Below are 18,284 nucleotides of genomic sequence, written 5' to 3'. Positions count from 1 at the left end.
GCACAGGTAATTGGATTACCGTCAGTTGAGTGAAGGGGGAAGGGCAGTTAATGCAGGGTTCTTTTGTGGCCATTCCACTCCAAAATATGTATACCAATTTGGATACCGTTGGGGGGCGTGGGGAGGATGGCTTACCTGGGACAAGCTGCGGCAGCCGGATCTCTGGCACTGAGTCTGGTTCTGCAGTGCAGAACGGAGGGAGGAGGAAGAGGAGAGCGGTAGTGATAGGGGATTCCAGAGTCAGGGGTACAGACAGGAGATACTGTGGTTGTGACAGAGACTCCCGGATGGTTTGTTGCCTCCAGGGTGCCATGGTCAGGGATATCTCTGATCGCGTGCATAGCATTCTGAGGTGGGAGGGTAATCAGCCAGATGTCGTGGTACACATCGGTACCAATGACATAGGTAGAAATAGTCAGGATGTCCTGAAGAGTGAGGACAGAGAGCTTGGTAGGAAATTGAAAAACAGGAGATAGAGGGTAGTAATCTTCGGATTGCTGCCTGGATCACGTGCCAGTGAGGGTAAGAGTGCGGTGCTCTGGCAGATGAACACGTGGCTGAGAAACTGGTGTAGGGGGCAGGGTTTCAGATTTCTAGATCATCGGGACCTCTTCAGGGGCAGGTGGGACCTGTACATGAGAGACGGGTTACACCTGAACTACAAGGGCACCAATATACTTGCAGGGAAGTTTGCTAGTTTTATTGGGGAGGGTTTAAACTAGATGGGAACTAGAGTGCCAGAGTCGATAGTGGAACGGGGGTAAAAATAAATGATGTTGGTAGTTCATGCAAAGTCACAAATAGCAAGGTTGTGTGTGTTGGTAATAATCTTCTGAGGTGTGTATATTTCAAAGCGTGGAGTGTTGTGGGAAAGGCAGATGAGCTGAGGGCCTGGATTGACACATGGAATTATGACATCATAGCCATTACTGAAACTTGGCTACAGGAGGGGCAGGACTGGCAGCTCAATGTTCCAGGGTTCCGATGTTTCAGACGTGATAGAGACAGAGGGATGAAGGGTGGGTGGTGGGAAAATATTACAGCAGTGATTCAGCAGGACAGATTAGATGGCTTGTCTACTGAGGCCATATGGGTGGAGTTGAGAAACAGGCAGGTATGACCACATTAATAGGGTTGTATTATGGACTACCCAATAGTCAGCGAGAATTGGAGGAGCAAATCTGCAAACAGATAACAGACAACTGCAGGAGACAGAAATTTTAATTTTCCACACAAGTATTGGGACTCCCAGACTGTTAAACGTCTAGATGGGTTAGAGTTTGTAAAATGTGTTCAGGAAAGTTTTCTAAAACAATATATAGATGTACCAACGAGGGAAGATGCAATATTAGATCTCCTATTAGGAAATGAGTTAGGGCAGGTGACGGAAGTGTGCGTAGGGGAGCACATTCGTTCCAGTGATCATAACGTCATTAGTTTCAACTTGATCATGGATAAAGATAGATCTGGTCCTCGGCTTGACGTTCTAAACCTGAAAAGGGCCAAATTTGAAGAAATGAGAAGGGATCTAAAAATCGTAGATTGGGACAGGTTGTGATTGTGATTGGTAAGTGGGAGACCTTCAAAGGAGAAATTTTGAGAGTGCAGAGTTTGTATGTTCCTGTCAGGGTTGAAGACAAAATGAATAAGAATAAGGAGCCTTGGCTATCGAGGGATATTGGAACTGTGATAAAGAAGAAGAGAGATGTATAACATGTATAGGCAACAAGGAGGAAATAAGATGCTTGAGGAGTATAAAAAGAGTAAGAAAATACTTAAGAAAGAAATCAGGAGGGCTAAAAGAGGACATGAGGTTTCTTTGGCAGTCAGGGTGAACGATAATTTTAAGAACTACAGGTATGTTAAGAGCAAAAGGATAATAAGACATAAAATTGATCCTCTTGAAGATCAGAGTGGTCGGCTATGTATGGAACCAAAAGAAATGGGAGAGATGTTAAATGGGTTTTTTGCATCTGTATTTACTAAGGAAAATGGAATGGAGTCTATGGAAACAAGGCAAACAAGTAGGGAGGTTATGGAACTTATACAGATTAAATAAGAGGAGGTGCTTGCGGCAAATCAGAGTAGATAAATCCGCATGACCTGATGTCGATATCCACGGATCGAGTGCCAGAGGATTGGAGGATAGCTCATGTAGTTCCGTTGTTTAAAAAAGGCTCGAAAAGTAAGCCGTGAAATTATAGGCTGCTAAGTTTGACATCGGTAGTAGGTAAATTAATGGAAGGAATACTAAGAGATAGGGTCTCCAGGTATTTGGATAGACAGGGACTTATTAGAAAAAGTCAGTATGGCCTTGTGCGTGGTAGATCATGGTTAACCAATCTATTAGAGTTTTTCGAGGAAGTTACCAGGAAAGTGGATGAAGGGAAGGCAGTGGATGTTGTATACATGGACTTCAGTAAAGCCTTTGATAAGGTCCCGCATGGGAGGTTAGTTAGGAAGATTCAGTCGCTAGATATACATGGAGAGGTAGTAAATTGGATTAAACATTGGCTCAATGGAAGAAGCCAGAGAGTGGTAGTGGTGGATTGCTACTCTGAGTGGAGGCCTGAGACTAGTGATGTGCCATGGGGATCAGTGCTTGGTCCAGTTATTTGTCATCTATCTCAATGATCTGGATGAGAATGTGGCAAATTGGATCAGCAAATTTGCTGATGATACAAAGATTGGAGGTGTAGTGGACGATGAGGAAGGTTTTCAAAGCTTGCAGAGGGATTTGGACCAGTTGGAGGAATTGACTGGAAAACCGCAGATGGAGTTTAATGCGGACAAGTGTGAGGTATTGCACTTCGGAAGCTCAAACCAAGTTAGAACATACAAGGTAAATGGTAGGACACTGAGGAGGGCAGTAGAACAGAGGGATCTGGGAGTATAGATACATAATTCCCTAAAAGTGGCGTCACAAGTAGATAGGGTCATAAAGAGAGCTTTATAAATCATAAAACATAAATCAAAGTACTGAGTATAAGAGTTGGAATGTAATGGTGAGGTTGTATAAGACATTGGTGAGACCGAATGTGGAGTAATGTATGCAGTTTTGGTCACCTAATTACAGGAAAGATATTAATAATGTTGAAAGAGTGCGGAGAAGGTTTACAAAGATGTTGCCGGGACTTGAGAAACAGAGTTACAGGGAAAGTTTGAATAGGTTAGGACTTTATTCCCTGGCATGTAGGAGAATGGGAGGTGATTTGATAGAGGTGTATAAAATTATGATGGGTACAGATAGAGAGAATACAAGCTGACTTTTTCCACTGAGGCTAGGGGAGAAAAGAAATCAGAGGTCATGGGTTAAGGGTGAAAGGGGAAACATTTAAAGGGAACATTAAGGGGGGAGCTGCTTCACACAGAGAGTGGTGGGAGTGTGGAATGAGCTGTCAGATGGAGTGGTGAATACGGGATCACTTTGACATTTAAGGAAAACCTGGACAGGTATATGGATGAGAGGGGTCTGGAGAGATATCGTCCAGGTGCAGGTCAGTGGGACTAGGCAGAAAAATGATTCGGCACAGCCAAGAAGGACCAAAATGCCTGTTTCTGTGCTGTAATGTTCTATGGTTCTATCTGAGGTGAAAGAGGTGCTGTTGTGCCCTTTTTCACCACACAGTTGATGTGTACAGACCACATGAGGTCCTCAGTGATGTGAATGCCGAGGAACTTGAAGCTGTTCACTCTCTCAACCCCAGATCCATTGATGTCAATAGGGGTTGGCCCGTCTCCATTCCTCTTGTCTTTGAAACATTGCATCCAGCTCCTTTGTTTTTGCGACATTGAGGGAGAAGTTGTTTTCTTGTCAACACTGTGTCGGGGTGATGACTTCTTCTGTGTAGGCTGCCTCGTTATTATTTGAGATTTGGCCAATAAATATAGTATCCTCAGCAAATTTAACTAGCAGATTGGAGCTGTGGGTAGCGACACAGTCATGCGCATACAGAGAGTAAAGGAGGGAGCTTAGGACACAGCCCTGAGGGGCTCCTGTGTTGAGGGTCAGAGGGGCAGAGGTGAGGGAGCCCACTCTTACCACTTGCCGGTGATCTGACAGGAAGTCCAGGACCCAGCTGCACAAGGCAGGGTGAAGGCCGAGGTCTCTGAGCTTATTGTCAAGCCTGGAGGGAATGATGGTATTGAATGCTGAACTGTAGTCTAATAACATCATTCTCACACAAGCATCCCTCTTCTCCAGATGTTTAAGGAGGTGTGCAGAGCAGTGGCTGTTGTGTCATCTGTTGATCGGTTGTGTCGGTAGGTGAATTGTAGGAGGTCCAGTGTGGGTGGTAACAAGCTGCAGATGTAGTCCATGACCAGTCTCTCAAAGCATTTGCTTATTATTGAGGTGAGTGCGACAGGACGCCAGACGTTCAGACATGTTGCCTTAGTCGTTTTAGGTACAGGAACAATGGTGGATGATTTGAAGCAGGAGGGAACTCTACACTAGGAGAGGGTGAGATTAAAAATATCCGTAAATACACCTGCCAGTTGTGCCGCGCGCATCCTGAGTACCCGCCCTGGGACGCCGTCCGGTCCCGCAGGCTTGCGACTGCCCACTCGTTGGAAACACCTGCGAACTTCAGCCTCAGAGATGACCAATGTGCAGGTCGCTTTGTCGGCTCTCCCCGGGGTCTCAGTGTTGGCGATATCGAACCGAGCGTAAAGAGACTTAGATCCTCTGGGAGACAGGCAGCGATGTTGGCAGCTCCACTGCACTTAGCTCTGAAGTCTGCATTGGGGTGCAGAGCTTGCCATAAGCTGTGTGTGTTGTTGGTGGAGAGCTGTGCCTGAATACGATCTCTGTATTGTCGTTTCGCTGCCTGGATGACTTTACACAGATCGGAGCTGAATTTCGTGAGCTCCTGCTGATCACCGGCAATGTAAGCAGTCGGTCACACGGCAAGTGCTGTTCACACGGAACTGTTGATACAAATTTTGTGGTTTGGGAAGTCCTGACCGATTTCTGAAGGAAATCATCTCCCCTCTGTGACAATAACACACAACCGGGGGATGTTGTTATTACACAGCTGTGATAATAACAGCCGGGAACTCCCTTGGCAGCCGGAAAGGTTTACACAGCAGCACCAGGTACTCCAGATCCGGGGAACAAAAGGGTTTGAGGGCATGGACATTCCGGGGTTCCACCAAGCATTAATGATCATGAAACATACCTTAAATCCTGTTCTCTTCCCAAATAGGGTGTGTGTGTGTGTGTGTGTCTGTGTGTGTGTGTGTGTGTGTGTGTGTGTGTGTGTGTGTGTGTGTGTGTGTGTGTGTGTGTGTGTCTGTGTGTGTGAGGGGGCGGGGGGTGGTGGTGGTACTGGATGACGACACGATTGTTGGTGACGGTAGGGGCCAATTCTGGATCTGTGGACTCGGGAGCAGTTGGGACAGAGGGACAGCTGGGATGCAGGCGCTTGGGTAGCTGGAATCTTCTTGTATCCCCTCTTCTTTTCAGCACTCGCTCTTCTGGGTTCCTCAAAATTCTTGGCTTTTCCGTGGATCAGCGGCTGCCACTCGTTGACCTCCATATTTACCTGAGGGAGCCTCTGCTGAATTTGGTCCTTGTACCTCCTGCGCGGGGCACGACGATCTCTCTTGCCCTGAGAGAGTTCTCCGTAGTGTACTGCTTTCGGTAACCTGGAGTTGTCCATGCGAGACTTGTGGCCTGTCAGACGGTGGATCTGGCTGAGCAGCGAAGTGGCTTTAGGACCTGGAAGTTGAACATATATAGCTGTGCATGTCTGTGTGATTATATGAAATATTAAACTAAATAAGTAGTGCAGAAATAGAAATTTAAAAAGAGATTAGTGAGGCAGTATCAATGGGTTCAATGTCCATTCGGAAACTGCATGGTAGAGGAGAAGTTGCTCCTGAATCGTTGAGTTTGCGCCTTACTCCGTTCCTCATGAACCAGACGGTGATGCAGCCAATTACAATGCTCTGCAATGATCTATTTGGATCGCATGCAGAAAAGTTTTCCAGTTTACAGTGGTGCATGTCACAATAATAAACCAATTTACCGATTCATTGTCAATAATACATCGCCCCTCGGTTGCTTAAGATTGTTATAACCGGGGGGGGGGAGGGGGGTGACAGTGCGGATGAGCTGCCACGACCTATTAAATACTCCCTGTGTCGAGTAGCCTCTGTCCAGCTCTTGGCCTTCACGTGCGGTTTAGCCACTAATCCCGGTGGAAGCGTTTCTTCTGACAGGAGAAGGGGCAGAGGTGGGTTACTGGTGCCTTACAACCAGTCGCTTTGGGCAGATGGGGCTTGGCGGCTGTGATTGGCAGCTCACCCAGGAACAAGAAAACTCTGATCTCAAAACTCCACTGCCTTGTAACTGTAACGCCTCATGGGGAAGAATTTGGGAGTAAACCCAGTGGGAAAAGCCTGGAGCTGTAGTCCCTGAGTCAGTGTTAAATGGTGTTCAACGCAGACTGGCATCTCCTGCGACACCTCTGGTGCCAAGCTGTGTCAGTCTATGTCGTTCCTTTGTGCACATCAGATGCATGGAGAGAGGGAGCTTGCTACTTCGGCAGAAGCTTCCTCTCCATATCGGAGTGTCCCGGCTTGCAGGGGCAGGACATCCATGGTCGACTCTGACAGATGGAGGCCTCATTAGACAGAGCCCCACACCCCCACAGCAAGACTGATGAGTAGCAGTTGCCAAGACTTCACCACCCTTTCCCACAGACACGACGTACATCACTGAGACAGACCCTTGTGGCTTCTTCCATTAACACAGATTCCATCTTTCCACCAATCCTCCATCACTGCGATTGAAAACTACCCATTTTCATTCCTGTCATTCCGATGGGTTATCGATCCACAACTTCACTGTGATTCTCCCCCAGTCGCTGTCCGACTTGAGTACTTCCCTCGTATTCTGCTCCTGTTTTCTTGCAAGAGCAGTGGACACCTGTGACCCCCAGTGTGCAGCCTTGCACAGTGTCCTGCTCTCCATAGTTCCACACCAGATCAACATTAACATCGTCTGTTAATGAGTCAAACAATGCTTTAAATATAGTGAAATGTTGTTGTAACGGGAGGTGCAGTCAGGAATGCAATAGGATATTCAAGATTCAAAAACTTTATTGTCGTTCCAATCGTACATGAGCTCTGCAGGGTAGAATGAGACAGCGGTTCCCAGGAGCAGTGCAATCATAACATAACAAACACAACACTAAATAATAAACACAACAATAAATAATAAAACACAACAGCCACATATCGCTTTAAATCAAGTTATAAGTGTCCGGTGCAAGTTAAAAGTGTCCAAAGCAGAGTCAGATAGAGCAGCTATTTAGCAGTCTGACTGCCTGTGGGAGGAAGCTGTTTAGTAGCCTTGTGGTTTTAGTTTTGATGCTCCTGTAACGTTTACCTGATGGCTGAAGATCAAACAGTTCATGGAGAGGGTGTGAGGGTTTTTTAATGATGTCCCGTGTCTTCTGGAGGCATCGACTCTGAAAGAGGTCTTGGAAGAAGGTGGGGAGACCCCAATAACCTTCTCTGCTCCCCTAACCACCCCCTGCAAGGCTTTTTTGTCGGCAGCACTGCAGCTGGAGTACCAGGCTGTGATGCTAAAGGTCAGCACACTCTCAACCACGCCTCTGTAGAATGTAGTTAAGATGTTAGTGGGAAGTGATGCTTGTTTAAGCTTCCTCAGAAAGTGCAATCAGGGGAATGTTCACCTTCACAAATAACTAGAACCAGAACATGAGGACTGAACATTTTCCGGGACATCCATTGCTGTCAATTCCGTGTCTGCGAACAGAATTTTACTTTCTGTCCTAATATCTATGGAAGCATTGAATTGATTCATGTAATCTCAAACACTGAATGCTGAAATACCGTTATAAAGTTCTTTGTCAGATGTGCCATTTAACATTTTGAATATGTTCTCTGTTCCCATGGAAGATGTTCAACAGAAACACAAGGAGACTCTGCGGACACGAACTGAAACACTGAGAGTGAACACGATCCTGATGACGGAGAAGGTGAAGGTTTTCCAGCTGGCTGATCGATACGCTGAGCTCACGGTCATTTCTACTGTTCGAGATCGGACACTGGTGGAACATGAGCTGCTGGCAAGAGGCAGACACCATGAGGATTATAGAGAGAAACAACTCCGCAGACAGCTGGAAAAAATCCGGACTGATCAGTTATTCCAGAGCAGCTTTTCCCGGAGTAAATCCAAGTCTGGGAGTTCAGCAGCAGTGGCCGGAGTCCCGGGGATCGGGAAAACAACGATGGTACAAAAGATTGTTTATGACTGGGCCATGGGGAAAATATACCAACAGTTCCAGTTTGTCTTCAGTTTCAAATTCCGAGATTTAAACAGTATTGACTGTCGAATAAACCTGAAGGAACTGATTCTGGATCAGTATCCTTACTTTGGGAATATCCTGAGAGAAGTCTTGAAGAACCCAGAGGGATTGCTGTTTATATTCGATGGTTTAGATGAATTCAAACACAAAATCGATTTTGCGGACAGTCGGAGAGATACAGAACCAAAGCACCAGTGCCCAGATCCCGAGTGGTGGTGTGAAGTGTCGGACATTGTGTACAGTTTAATCCAGGGCAAGCTGCTCCCAGGGTGTTCAGTGCTGGTGACCACTCGCCCCACTGCGTTACATTTATTGGAAAAGGCGAATATCAGTGTCCGGGCTGAAATCCTGGGATTTGTTGGTGAGGAACGGAAGGAATATTTCATCAGACATTTTGAAGATCAGACGGTGGCCGAAGCTGTTTTCAATTATGTGAAGGAGAACGAGATCCTGTACACCATGAGCTACAACCCCTCCTACTGCTGGATCCTCGCTCTGGCACTAGGCCCCTTCTTCACACAAAGAGTCAGGGACCCACAGCGAGTTCCCAAGACCATCACCCAACTGTACTCCTACTATATTTACAACATCCTGAAAAACCACGGCCGTGAGATTGAGAGACCCCGTGATGTGTTACTCAGGGTTGGTCAGATGGCCTTCAGAGGAGTGTCCGGGAAGAAGATTGTGTTTACAGATGGAGATTTGATCAAGTACAATCTTCAGCCTTCCCAGTTCCTGTCCGGGTTCCTGATGGAGCTTTTGGAGAGAGAGGATTCTGCCCAGAGCGTGGTGTACACATTCCCACACCTCACCATCCAAGAGTTTGTAGCTGCAGTCGCACAATTCCTGAATCCACATCCCGGGGATATCCTGAAATTCCTCACTGAAGCCCACAACACGACAGATGGGCGATTTGAGATATTTCTCCGTTTTGTTGCTGGTCTCTCCTCTCCAATGACAGCTCGGGGCCTGGTGGAGTTTCTGGGTCCATTTCCTCATGAAACAACCTGCCGGGTGATTGACTGGGTGAAGGAGGAGGTTAAACGTCAGATTGGAAACACAGGGATAACAGCTGGTAAAAGGAGCCTCCTGAACACATTGCACTACCTGTTTGAGTCTCAGAATCGTGGACTGGCTCAGGAAACACTGGGATCTGTGGAAACACTTTCATTCAGTGGAATGACACTGACCCCGATTGACTGTGCGGTCCTGTCTCATGCCATCGGACTCTGTGATACAATAAAACACCTCGACCTGGGGAACTGCCGCATTGAGTGTGAGGGAATCCAGCGGCTGGGACCCGGGCTGCACAAGTGCCAGGAGTTGAGGTAACTTGATTTATCTCTCACTCGGAACTGTGAAACTGTTCTATTGTGTCATTTCAATGTAAAGAGATTTGGGTTAAACTGTGATAAATCAGATTGTGAAGAATTGTGACAAATGCCCAGGGGATCGGTCAGCAATTCCCCAAGGACAGGAGGGTTCTGTGGTTCCTTGTGAAGGGATGTTGGAGACTTCATCAGATCAGTGAACAACGACCATTGGTTTAATGGTAGTAAATCACAGGAATGGCCGTGTTTCCTGCTGCCTGTGACACGTCCATTGACAATGTTCCTTCTCACTGTTACTGACACCCAGACCGACACTGACTGCAGCAGATGGATCAAAGATTCACACCCCCTTCCCGGTGAGGGACAAGAGGCCGTCTGCAGACTGTCCCAGTGAGAAGGAAAGAAATACCATTGTGAGATTGCCCTCCCCTGCCCTTTCCTGTTTGTGACTTTGCTCACTACCAGATACACAGAGAGCGAGGCCGCATCTCCTCTGGGTCTCTGTTCAGACCCAACACACGCGTACAAAAATTCCCCTTCCTCCTTTCGGATCTCTCTTCCAATCCCCCTTCCTCCTGTGGGATATCTCTGCCTCATCCCCCTTCCTCCTCTCAGATCTCTTTTCCCCATCCCCCATCCTCCTATGGGTTCTCTCTTCCCCATCCCCTTTCCACCTCTAGGTTCTCTCTTCCCCATCCCCTTCCCATTTCCATTTCATCCTGTGGGATCTATCTTCCACATCCCCCTTCCTCCTGTCAGATCTCTCTTCCCCATCCCCCTTCCTCCTGAAGGTTCTCTCTTCCCCATTCCCTTCCCTCCAGTGGTATCCCTTCCCATTCCGCTTTCCTCCTGTGGGATCTATCTTCCCCATCCCCTTACCTCCTGTCGGATCTCTCTACCCCATCCCCCTTCCTCCTGTGGGATCTCACTTCCACATCCGCCTTCCGCTTGTGGGATCTCACTTCTCCATCCCCCTTCCTCCTGTGGGATCCCTCTCCCCCATCCCCCTTCCTCCTGTGGGATCTCTCTTCCCATCCCCCTTCTTCCTGTGGCAACTGACCTCCCCATATTCCTTCATAGAATCGTAAAATCATAGAACACAACAGCATAGAAAACAAGCCATTCGGCCCTTCTGCTCTGTGCCAAAACTTTATTCCGCTTGTCCCATTGACCTGCACCCAGTCCATCGCCCTCCAGACCTCTCCCATCCATGCATCTATCAGATTTATTCTTAAAACCTAACAGTGTGTCCGCATTTTCCACATCAGATGGCAGCTCGTTCCGCATTCTCCCAACTCTCTGAGTGAGGACGTTCCCCCTAAACCTTTCCCCTTTCACCCTGAAGCAAAGTCCTTTTGTAATTTATCTCTCCTAATCTGTGTGGAAAGAGCCCATTCGCATCTACCCTGTCTATTCCCCTCGTAATTGTGTAGACTTCTATCAAATCTCCCCTCATTCTTCTGCGCTCGAAGGAATAAAGTCTTAACCTGTTCAATCCTTCCTTCTAACTCAACTCCTGAAGAGCCGGCAACATCCTCGCAGATCTTTTCTGCACACTTTCAGTCTTACCGATATCGGTCCTATAGTTCAGTGACCAGAATTGCACACAATACTCCAAATTTGGCTTCACCAATGTCTTGTACAAGCTCACCATAACTTTCCAACTCCTATACTCAACTTTGATTTATGAATGCCCGGATGCCAAAAGCCTTCTTTACAACCCTGTCTCCCTGTGACGCCACTTTCAGGGAATTATGTATCTGAACTCCCAGATCCCTTTCTTCCAGCGCATTCCTCAGTGCCCTACCCTTTACTGTCTATGTCCTACCTTGATTTGTCCTTACAAAATGGAACACCTCACACTTGTCTGCATTAATTTCCATCTGCCATTTTCTGGCCCATGTTGCCAGTTGGTGCAGATCCCTCTGCAAGCTTTGAAAGCCTTCCTCGCTGTCCGCAACGCCTCCAATCTTAGTGTCATCAGCAAACTTGCTGATCCAACTTATCACACTATCATCTAGTACATTGATATAGACAACAAACAACAATAGTCCCAACACAGATCCCTGAGACACACCACTAGTCACAGGCCTCCAGTCTCAGAAGCAATGATCCACTAAGACTCTCTGTCTTCTCCCACACAGCCAATTTGGAATCCAATCTACAACCTTTCCATGGATACCACTGTCTGAACCTTCTGAACTAACCTCCCATGTGGGACCTTGTCAAAAGCCTTATTAAAGTTCATGTAGACAACATCCACAGCCTTTCCTTCAAGTGCATTCTTGGTAATCTCCTTGAAAAACTCTACAGGATTCATTGATCTGCCATGAACAAAGCCATGCTGACTATCTTTAATTAGCCCTTGGTTGTCCAACTCCTTGTATATCCGATCTCTCAGAACACCTTCCAATAATTTACCTAACACCGATGTCAGGCTCACTGGCCTGTAATTACCTGGTGCACTTTTGGAGACTTTTTCAAACAACGGAACAACATGAGCTACCCTCCAATCCTCCGGCACCGCTCTTGTGGCGAAGGACATTTTAATTATTGCTGCCAGGACCCCTGCAATTTCTGCACTAGTCTGTCTCAAGGTCCGAGAAAATATCATGTCAGGCCTGGGGGATTTATTTACCTTTATTTGCTGTAAGGCAGTAAGCACCTCCTCCTCTTTAATCTCTATATGTTCCATAAAACATAGAATAGTACAGTACATTACAGGCCCTTCGGCCCACAATGTTGTGCCGACCCTCAAAACCTGCCTGCCATATAACCCCCCTCCTTAAATTCCTCCATATGCCTGTCTAGTTGTCTCTTAAACTTCACTAGTGTATCTGCCTCCACTGACTCAGGCAGTGCATTCCACGCACCAACCACTCTCTGAGTGAAAAACCATCCTCTAATATCCTCTTTGAACTTCCGTCCCCTTACCCTAAAGCCATGTCCTCTTGTACTGAGCAGTGGTGCCCTGGAGAAGAAGCGCTGGCTGTCCACTCTGTCTATTCCTCTTAATATCTTGCACACCTCAATCATGTGTCCTCTCATCCTCCTTCTCTACAAAGAGTAAACCCTGGCTCCCTTAATCTCTGATCATAATCCATACTCTCTAAACCAGGCAGCATCCTGATAAATGTCCTCTGTACCCTTTCCAATGCTTCCACATCCTTCCTATAGCGAGGTGACCAGAACTGGACACAGTACTCCAAGTGTGGCCTAACTAGAGTTTTATAGAGCTGCATCATTACATCACGTCTCTAAAACTCTATCCCTTGACTTATGAAAGCTAACACCCCATAAACTTTTTTAACTACCCGATCTACCTGTGAGGCAACTTTCAGGGATCTGTGGACATGTATCCCCTGATCTCTCTGCTCCTCCACACTACCAACTATCCTGCCATTTACTTTGTACTTTGCCTTGGAGTTTGTCCTTCGGAAGTGTACCACCTCACACTTCTCTGGGTTGAACTCCATCTGCCACTTCTCAGCCCACTTCTGCATCCTATCAATGTCTCTCTGCAATCTTCGACAATCGTCTACACTGTCTACAACACCACCAACCTTTGTGTTGTCTGCAAACTTGCCAACCCACCCTTCTACCCCCACATCCATGTCGTTAATAAAAATCACAAAAAGAAGAGGTCCCAGAACAGATCCTTGCGGGACTCCACTAGCCACAACCCTCCAATCTGATTGTTCTACCTCCACCATGACCATCTGCCTTCTGCAGGCAAGCCAATTCTGAATCAACCTGGCCAAACTTCCTTGGATCCAATGCCTTCTGACTTTCTGAATAAGCCTACCGTGTGGATCCTTGTCAAATGCTTACTAAAATCCTTATAGATCACATCCACTGCACTACCCTCATCTATAAGCCTGGTCACCTCCTCAAAAAACTCTATCAGGCTTGTTAGGCACGATCTGCCCTTCACAAAGCCATGCTGACTGTCCCTGATCAGACCATGATTCTCCGAATGCCCATAGATCCTATCTCTAAGAATCCTTTTCAACAGCTTTCCCACCACAGATGTAAGGCTCACTGATCTATAATTACCTGCACTATCCATACTACCTTTTTTGAACAAGGGGACAGCATTCGCCTCCCTCCAATCCTCCCGTACCATTCCCCTGGACAACGAGAACATAAAGATCCTAGCCAGAGGTTCAGCAATATCTTCCCTCGCCTCGTGGAGCAGCTTGGGAAATATTCTGTTAGGCCCCGGTGACTTACCGTCCTAATGCATTTTAACAACTCCAACACCTCCTCTCCCTTAATATCAACATGATCTCTCTGCCCCGTCACCCATTCTCCTGTGGGATCTCTCTGCCCCGTCTCCCTTTCTCCTGTGGAATCACTCTGCCACATCCCCCTTCCTACCGTGGGATCTCTCGTCGCCGTCTCCCAACCTCCTGTGGGATCTCTCTGCCCCGTCCCCCTTCCTCCTGTGGGATCTCTTGTCCCCGTCCCCCAACCTCCTGTGGGATCTCTCTGCCCCTTCCCCCTTCCCCCCTGTGGGATGTCCCTCCCGTGTCCCCCTTCACCCCTGTGGAATCCCTCTCCACCGTCCCCCTTCCCCCTGTGGGATCTAACCCTTGAGTCCCCCTTTCACCTGTGGGATTGCACTCCCACGTCCCCCTTCCTCCTGTGGGATCTCTCTTCCCAGTCCCCCTTCATCCTGTGGGATCTCTCTGCCCCGTCCCCCTTTCTCCTGTGGGATCTCTCGTCCTCATCCCCCAACCACCTGTGGGATCTCTCTGCCCCGTCCCCCTTCCTCCTCTCAGACTGGAATCCCAATCCCCCTTCCCCCATGTGGGATCCCCCTCCCCCGTCCACCTTCCCCCCCTGTGGGATCCCTCTCCCTCATCCCCCTTCCCCCTGTGGGATCTGACTCCCCTGTCCCCCTTCCTCCTGTGATATCTCTCTGCCTCATCCCCCTTCCTACCGTGGGATCTCTATTCCCCGTCCCCCATCCTCCTGTGGCATCTCTCTGCCCCGTCCCACTTCCCCCTGTGGGATCCCCTTCCCCCGTCCACCTTCCCCCCTGTGGGATCCCACTCCCCAGTCCCTCTTCCCCCTGTGGGATCCCTCTCCCCCGTCCCCCTTCCCTCCTGTGGGATCTCCCTACCAAAGTCACCCTTCCCCTTGTGGGATCTCCCGTGTCCCCCTTCCTCCTGTGGGACCTCCCTCCCACGTCCCCGTTCCTCCTGTGGGATCACTCTGCCCCGTCCCCCGTCCACCTGTGGGATCCCCCTCCCCCGTCCACCTTCCCCCCTGTGGGATCTCTCTCCACCATCCCCCTTCCCCCTGTGGGATCCTGCTCCCCAGTCCCCCTTCCTCCTGTGGGATCTCTCTGCCCCGTCCCCCTTCCTCCTGTGGGATACCCCTCCCCCGTCCACCTTCCCCCCCTGTGGGATCCCTCTCCCTCATCCCCCTTCCCCCTGTGGGATCTGACTCCCCTGTCCCCCTTCCTCCTGTGATATCTCTCTGCCTCATCCCCCTTCCTACCGTGGGATCTCTATTCCCCGTCCCCCATCCTCCTGTGGCATCTCTCTGCCCCGTCCCTCTTCCCCCTATGGGATCCCCCTCCCCCGTCCACCTTCCCCCCTGTGGGATCCCACTCCCCAGTCCCTCTTCCCCCAGTGGGATCCCTCTCCCCAGTCCCCCTTCCCTCCTGTGGGATCTCCCTACCAAAGTCACCCTTCCCCTTGTGGGATCTGACTCCCGTGTCCCCCATCCTCCTGTGGGACCTCCCTCCCACGTCCCCGTTCCTCCTGTGGGATCACTCTGCCCCGTCCCCCGTCCACCTGTGGGATCCCCCTCCCCCGTCCACCATCCCCCCTGTGGGATCTCTCTCCACCATCCCCCTTCCCCCTGTGGGATCCTGCTCCCCAGTCCCCCTTCCTCCTATGGGATCTCTCTGCCCCGTCCCCCTTCCTTTTGTGGCAACTTCCTCCCCCGGGCCCCTTTTTCCTTTGGGATCCTTCTCCCCGTACCCCTTCCACCCTGTGGGATCCCTCTCCCGCGTCCCCCTTCCTCCTGTGGGATCACCCTACCCCGCCCCACTTCCTCCTGTCGGATCTACCTCCCCCGTCCCCCTTCCCCCCTGTGGAACCTCCCTCCCGCGTCCCTTTTCACCCCTGTGGGATCCCTCTCCACTGTCCCCCCCCTGTGGGATATCTCTCCCCCCGCCCCCTTCCACCTGTGGGATCTCCCTCCCCCGTCCGCCTTCCTCCTGTGGGATCGCCCTCCCACGTCCCTGTTCCTCCTGTGGGATCTCTCTGCCCCGTCCCCCGTCCAACTGTGGGATCCCCCTCCCCAGATAAACCACCCCTGTGTGATCCCCCTCCCCCGTCCACCTTCCCCCCTGTGGGATCTCTCTCACTCGTCCCCCTTCCTCCTGTGGGATCTCTCTCCCCCTTCCCACCTGCGTACTCTCCATCCCCCGTCCACCTTACCCTCTGTGGGATCCCTCTCCCCCGTCCCCCTTCCTCCTCTGTGATCTCTGCCACATCCCCCTTCCTACCGTGGGATCTCTCTTCCCCGTCCCCCATTCTCCTGTGGGATCTCTCGTCCCCGTCCCCCAACATCCTGTGGGATCTCTCTGCCCCGTCACCCTTCCCCCGTGTAGGATCCCCCTCCCCCGTCCCTCTTCCCCCTGTGGGATCACTGTCCTCCGTCCCCCTTCCCTCCTGTGGGATCTCCCTACCAACGTCCCCCTTCCCCTTGTGGGATCTTGCCTCCCGCCTCCCACTTCCCCCCTGTGGGATCCCTCTCCACCGTCCCCTTTCACCGTGTGGGATCTGACTCCCGTGTCCCCCTTCCTCCTGTGGGACCTCCCTCCCACATCCCCGTTCCTCCTGTGGGATCTCTCTGCGCCATCCCCCATCCACCTGTGGGATCCCCCTCCCCCGATGAACTTCACCCCTGTTTGATCCCCCTCCCCCGTCCACCTTCTCCCCTGTGGGATCTCTCTCCCTCGTCCCCCTTCCTCCTGTGGGAACTCTCTCTCCCTTCCCACCTGCGGACTCTCCGTCCCCCGTCCACCTTACCCCCTGTGGATCACTCTCCCCCATCCCCCTTCCCCCTGTGGGATCCCTCTACCCCATCCCCTTTCCTCCTCTGGGATCTCTCTGCCACATCTCCCTTCCCCCTGTGGGATCTTGCTCCCCCGACCCACTTGTCCCCTCTGGGTTCTCCCCCCCACCTCCCCATTCCCCCCTGAGGGATCTCCCTCCTGTGTCCCCCTTCACCCCTCTGGAATCCCTCTCCACCGTCCCCCTGTGGGATCTCTCTGCCCCGTCCCCCTTCCTCTTGTGGCAACTTCCTCCCCCGTGCCCCTTTTTCATTTGGGATCCCTCTCCCCGTCCCCCTTCCACCCTGTGGGATCCCTCTCCCCCGTCCCCCTTCCTCCAGTGGGATCACACTCCGCCGTCCCCCTTCCTCCTGTCGGATCTACCTCCCCCGTCCCCCTCCCCCCTGTGGAACCTCCCTCCCGCGTCCCTCTTCACCCCTGTGGGATCCCTCTCCACTGTCCCCTTCCCCCTGTGGGTTCTGACTCCCGTGTCCCCCTTCCCCCTGTGGGATCGCCCTCCCACGTCCCTGTTCCTCCTGTGGGATCTCTCTGCCCCGTCCCCCGTCCAACTGTGGGATCCCCCTCCCCAGATAAACCACCCTTGTCTGATCCCCCTCCCCCGTCCACCTTCCCCCTGTGGGATCCCTCTCCCCTAGCCCCTTCCCCATTTTGGGATTCCCGTCCCCCATCCGCCCTGTGGGATCTCCCTCCTGTGCCCCCTTCACCCCTGTGGAATCCCACTCCACCGTCCCCCATCCTCCTGTGGGATCTTGCTCCCCCGTCCCCCTTCCCCCCTCTGGGTTCTCCCTCCCATGTCCCCCTTACCCCTGTGGAATCCCTCTCCACCGTCCCCCATCCTCCTGTGGGATCTTGCTACCCCGTCCCCCTTCCCCCCTGTGGGTTCTAACTCCCGCCTATCCCTTCCCCCCTCTGGGATCCCTTCTCCATCGTCCCCCATCCCCCTGTGGGATCTGACCCCCGTGCCCCCCCTCCTGTGGGATCTCCCTCCCACGTCCACCTTCCTCCTGTGGGATCTCTCTGCCCCGTCCCCCGGCCACCTGTATGATCTCGCACCCCCGACCCCTTTACTCCCGTGGGATCCCCCTCCCCCATCCCCCTGTGGGATCTCTCTTCCCCGTCCCGCTTCCACCCTGTGGGATCCCCCTCCCCCGTCCACATTCACCTCAGTGGGATCCCTCTCCCCCGTCCCCCTTCCCTCCTGTGGGATCTCCCGACCAAAGTCCCCCTTTTGGGCTCTTGCCTCCCCTGTCCCCCTTCCCCCCTGTGGGTACTCCCTCCCGCCTCCCACTTCCCCCCTGTGGGATCCCTCTCAACCGTCCCCCTTCACCGTGTGGGATCTGACTCCCGTGTCCCCCTTCCTCCTGTGGGACCTCCCTCCCACGTCCCCGTTCCTCCTGTGGGATCTCTCTGCGCCATCCCCCATCCACCTGTGGGATCCCCCTCCCCCGATCAACTTCACCCCTGTATGATCCCCCTCCCCCGTCCACCTTCCCCCCTGTGGGATCTCTCTCCCTC

The 18,284-nt window shown here is 51.3% G+C and overlaps 1 protein-coding gene across 1 annotated transcript in view; it reads left to right on the top strand.

The window, feature by feature from the left end:
* The window catches only part of LOC132388593 (NACHT, LRR and PYD domains-containing protein 12-like), a gene marked incomplete at its 3' end in the record, with an annotated part of 50,820 nt that overhangs the window by 19,015 nt on the left and 13,521 nt on the right, over nucleotides 1-18,284 (top strand). The window contains exon 6 of the mRNA XM_059960968.1: nucleotides 7,933-9,670. Within this exon, the coding sequence (XP_059816951.1) occupies nucleotides 7,933-9,670 (1,738 nt within the window). The remainder of the gene's footprint in view (nucleotides 1-7,932; nucleotides 9,671-18,284) is intronic.

This window comes from Hypanus sabinus, unplaced genomic scaffold (assembly GCF_030144855.1).
Source record: "Hypanus sabinus isolate sHypSab1 unplaced genomic scaffold, sHypSab1.hap1 scaffold_358, whole genome shotgun sequence".
Classification (NCBI taxonomy): domain Eukaryota; kingdom Metazoa; phylum Chordata; class Chondrichthyes; order Myliobatiformes; family Dasyatidae; genus Hypanus; species Hypanus sabinus.
This window is presented reverse-complemented; position numbering and strand designations above follow the sequence as displayed.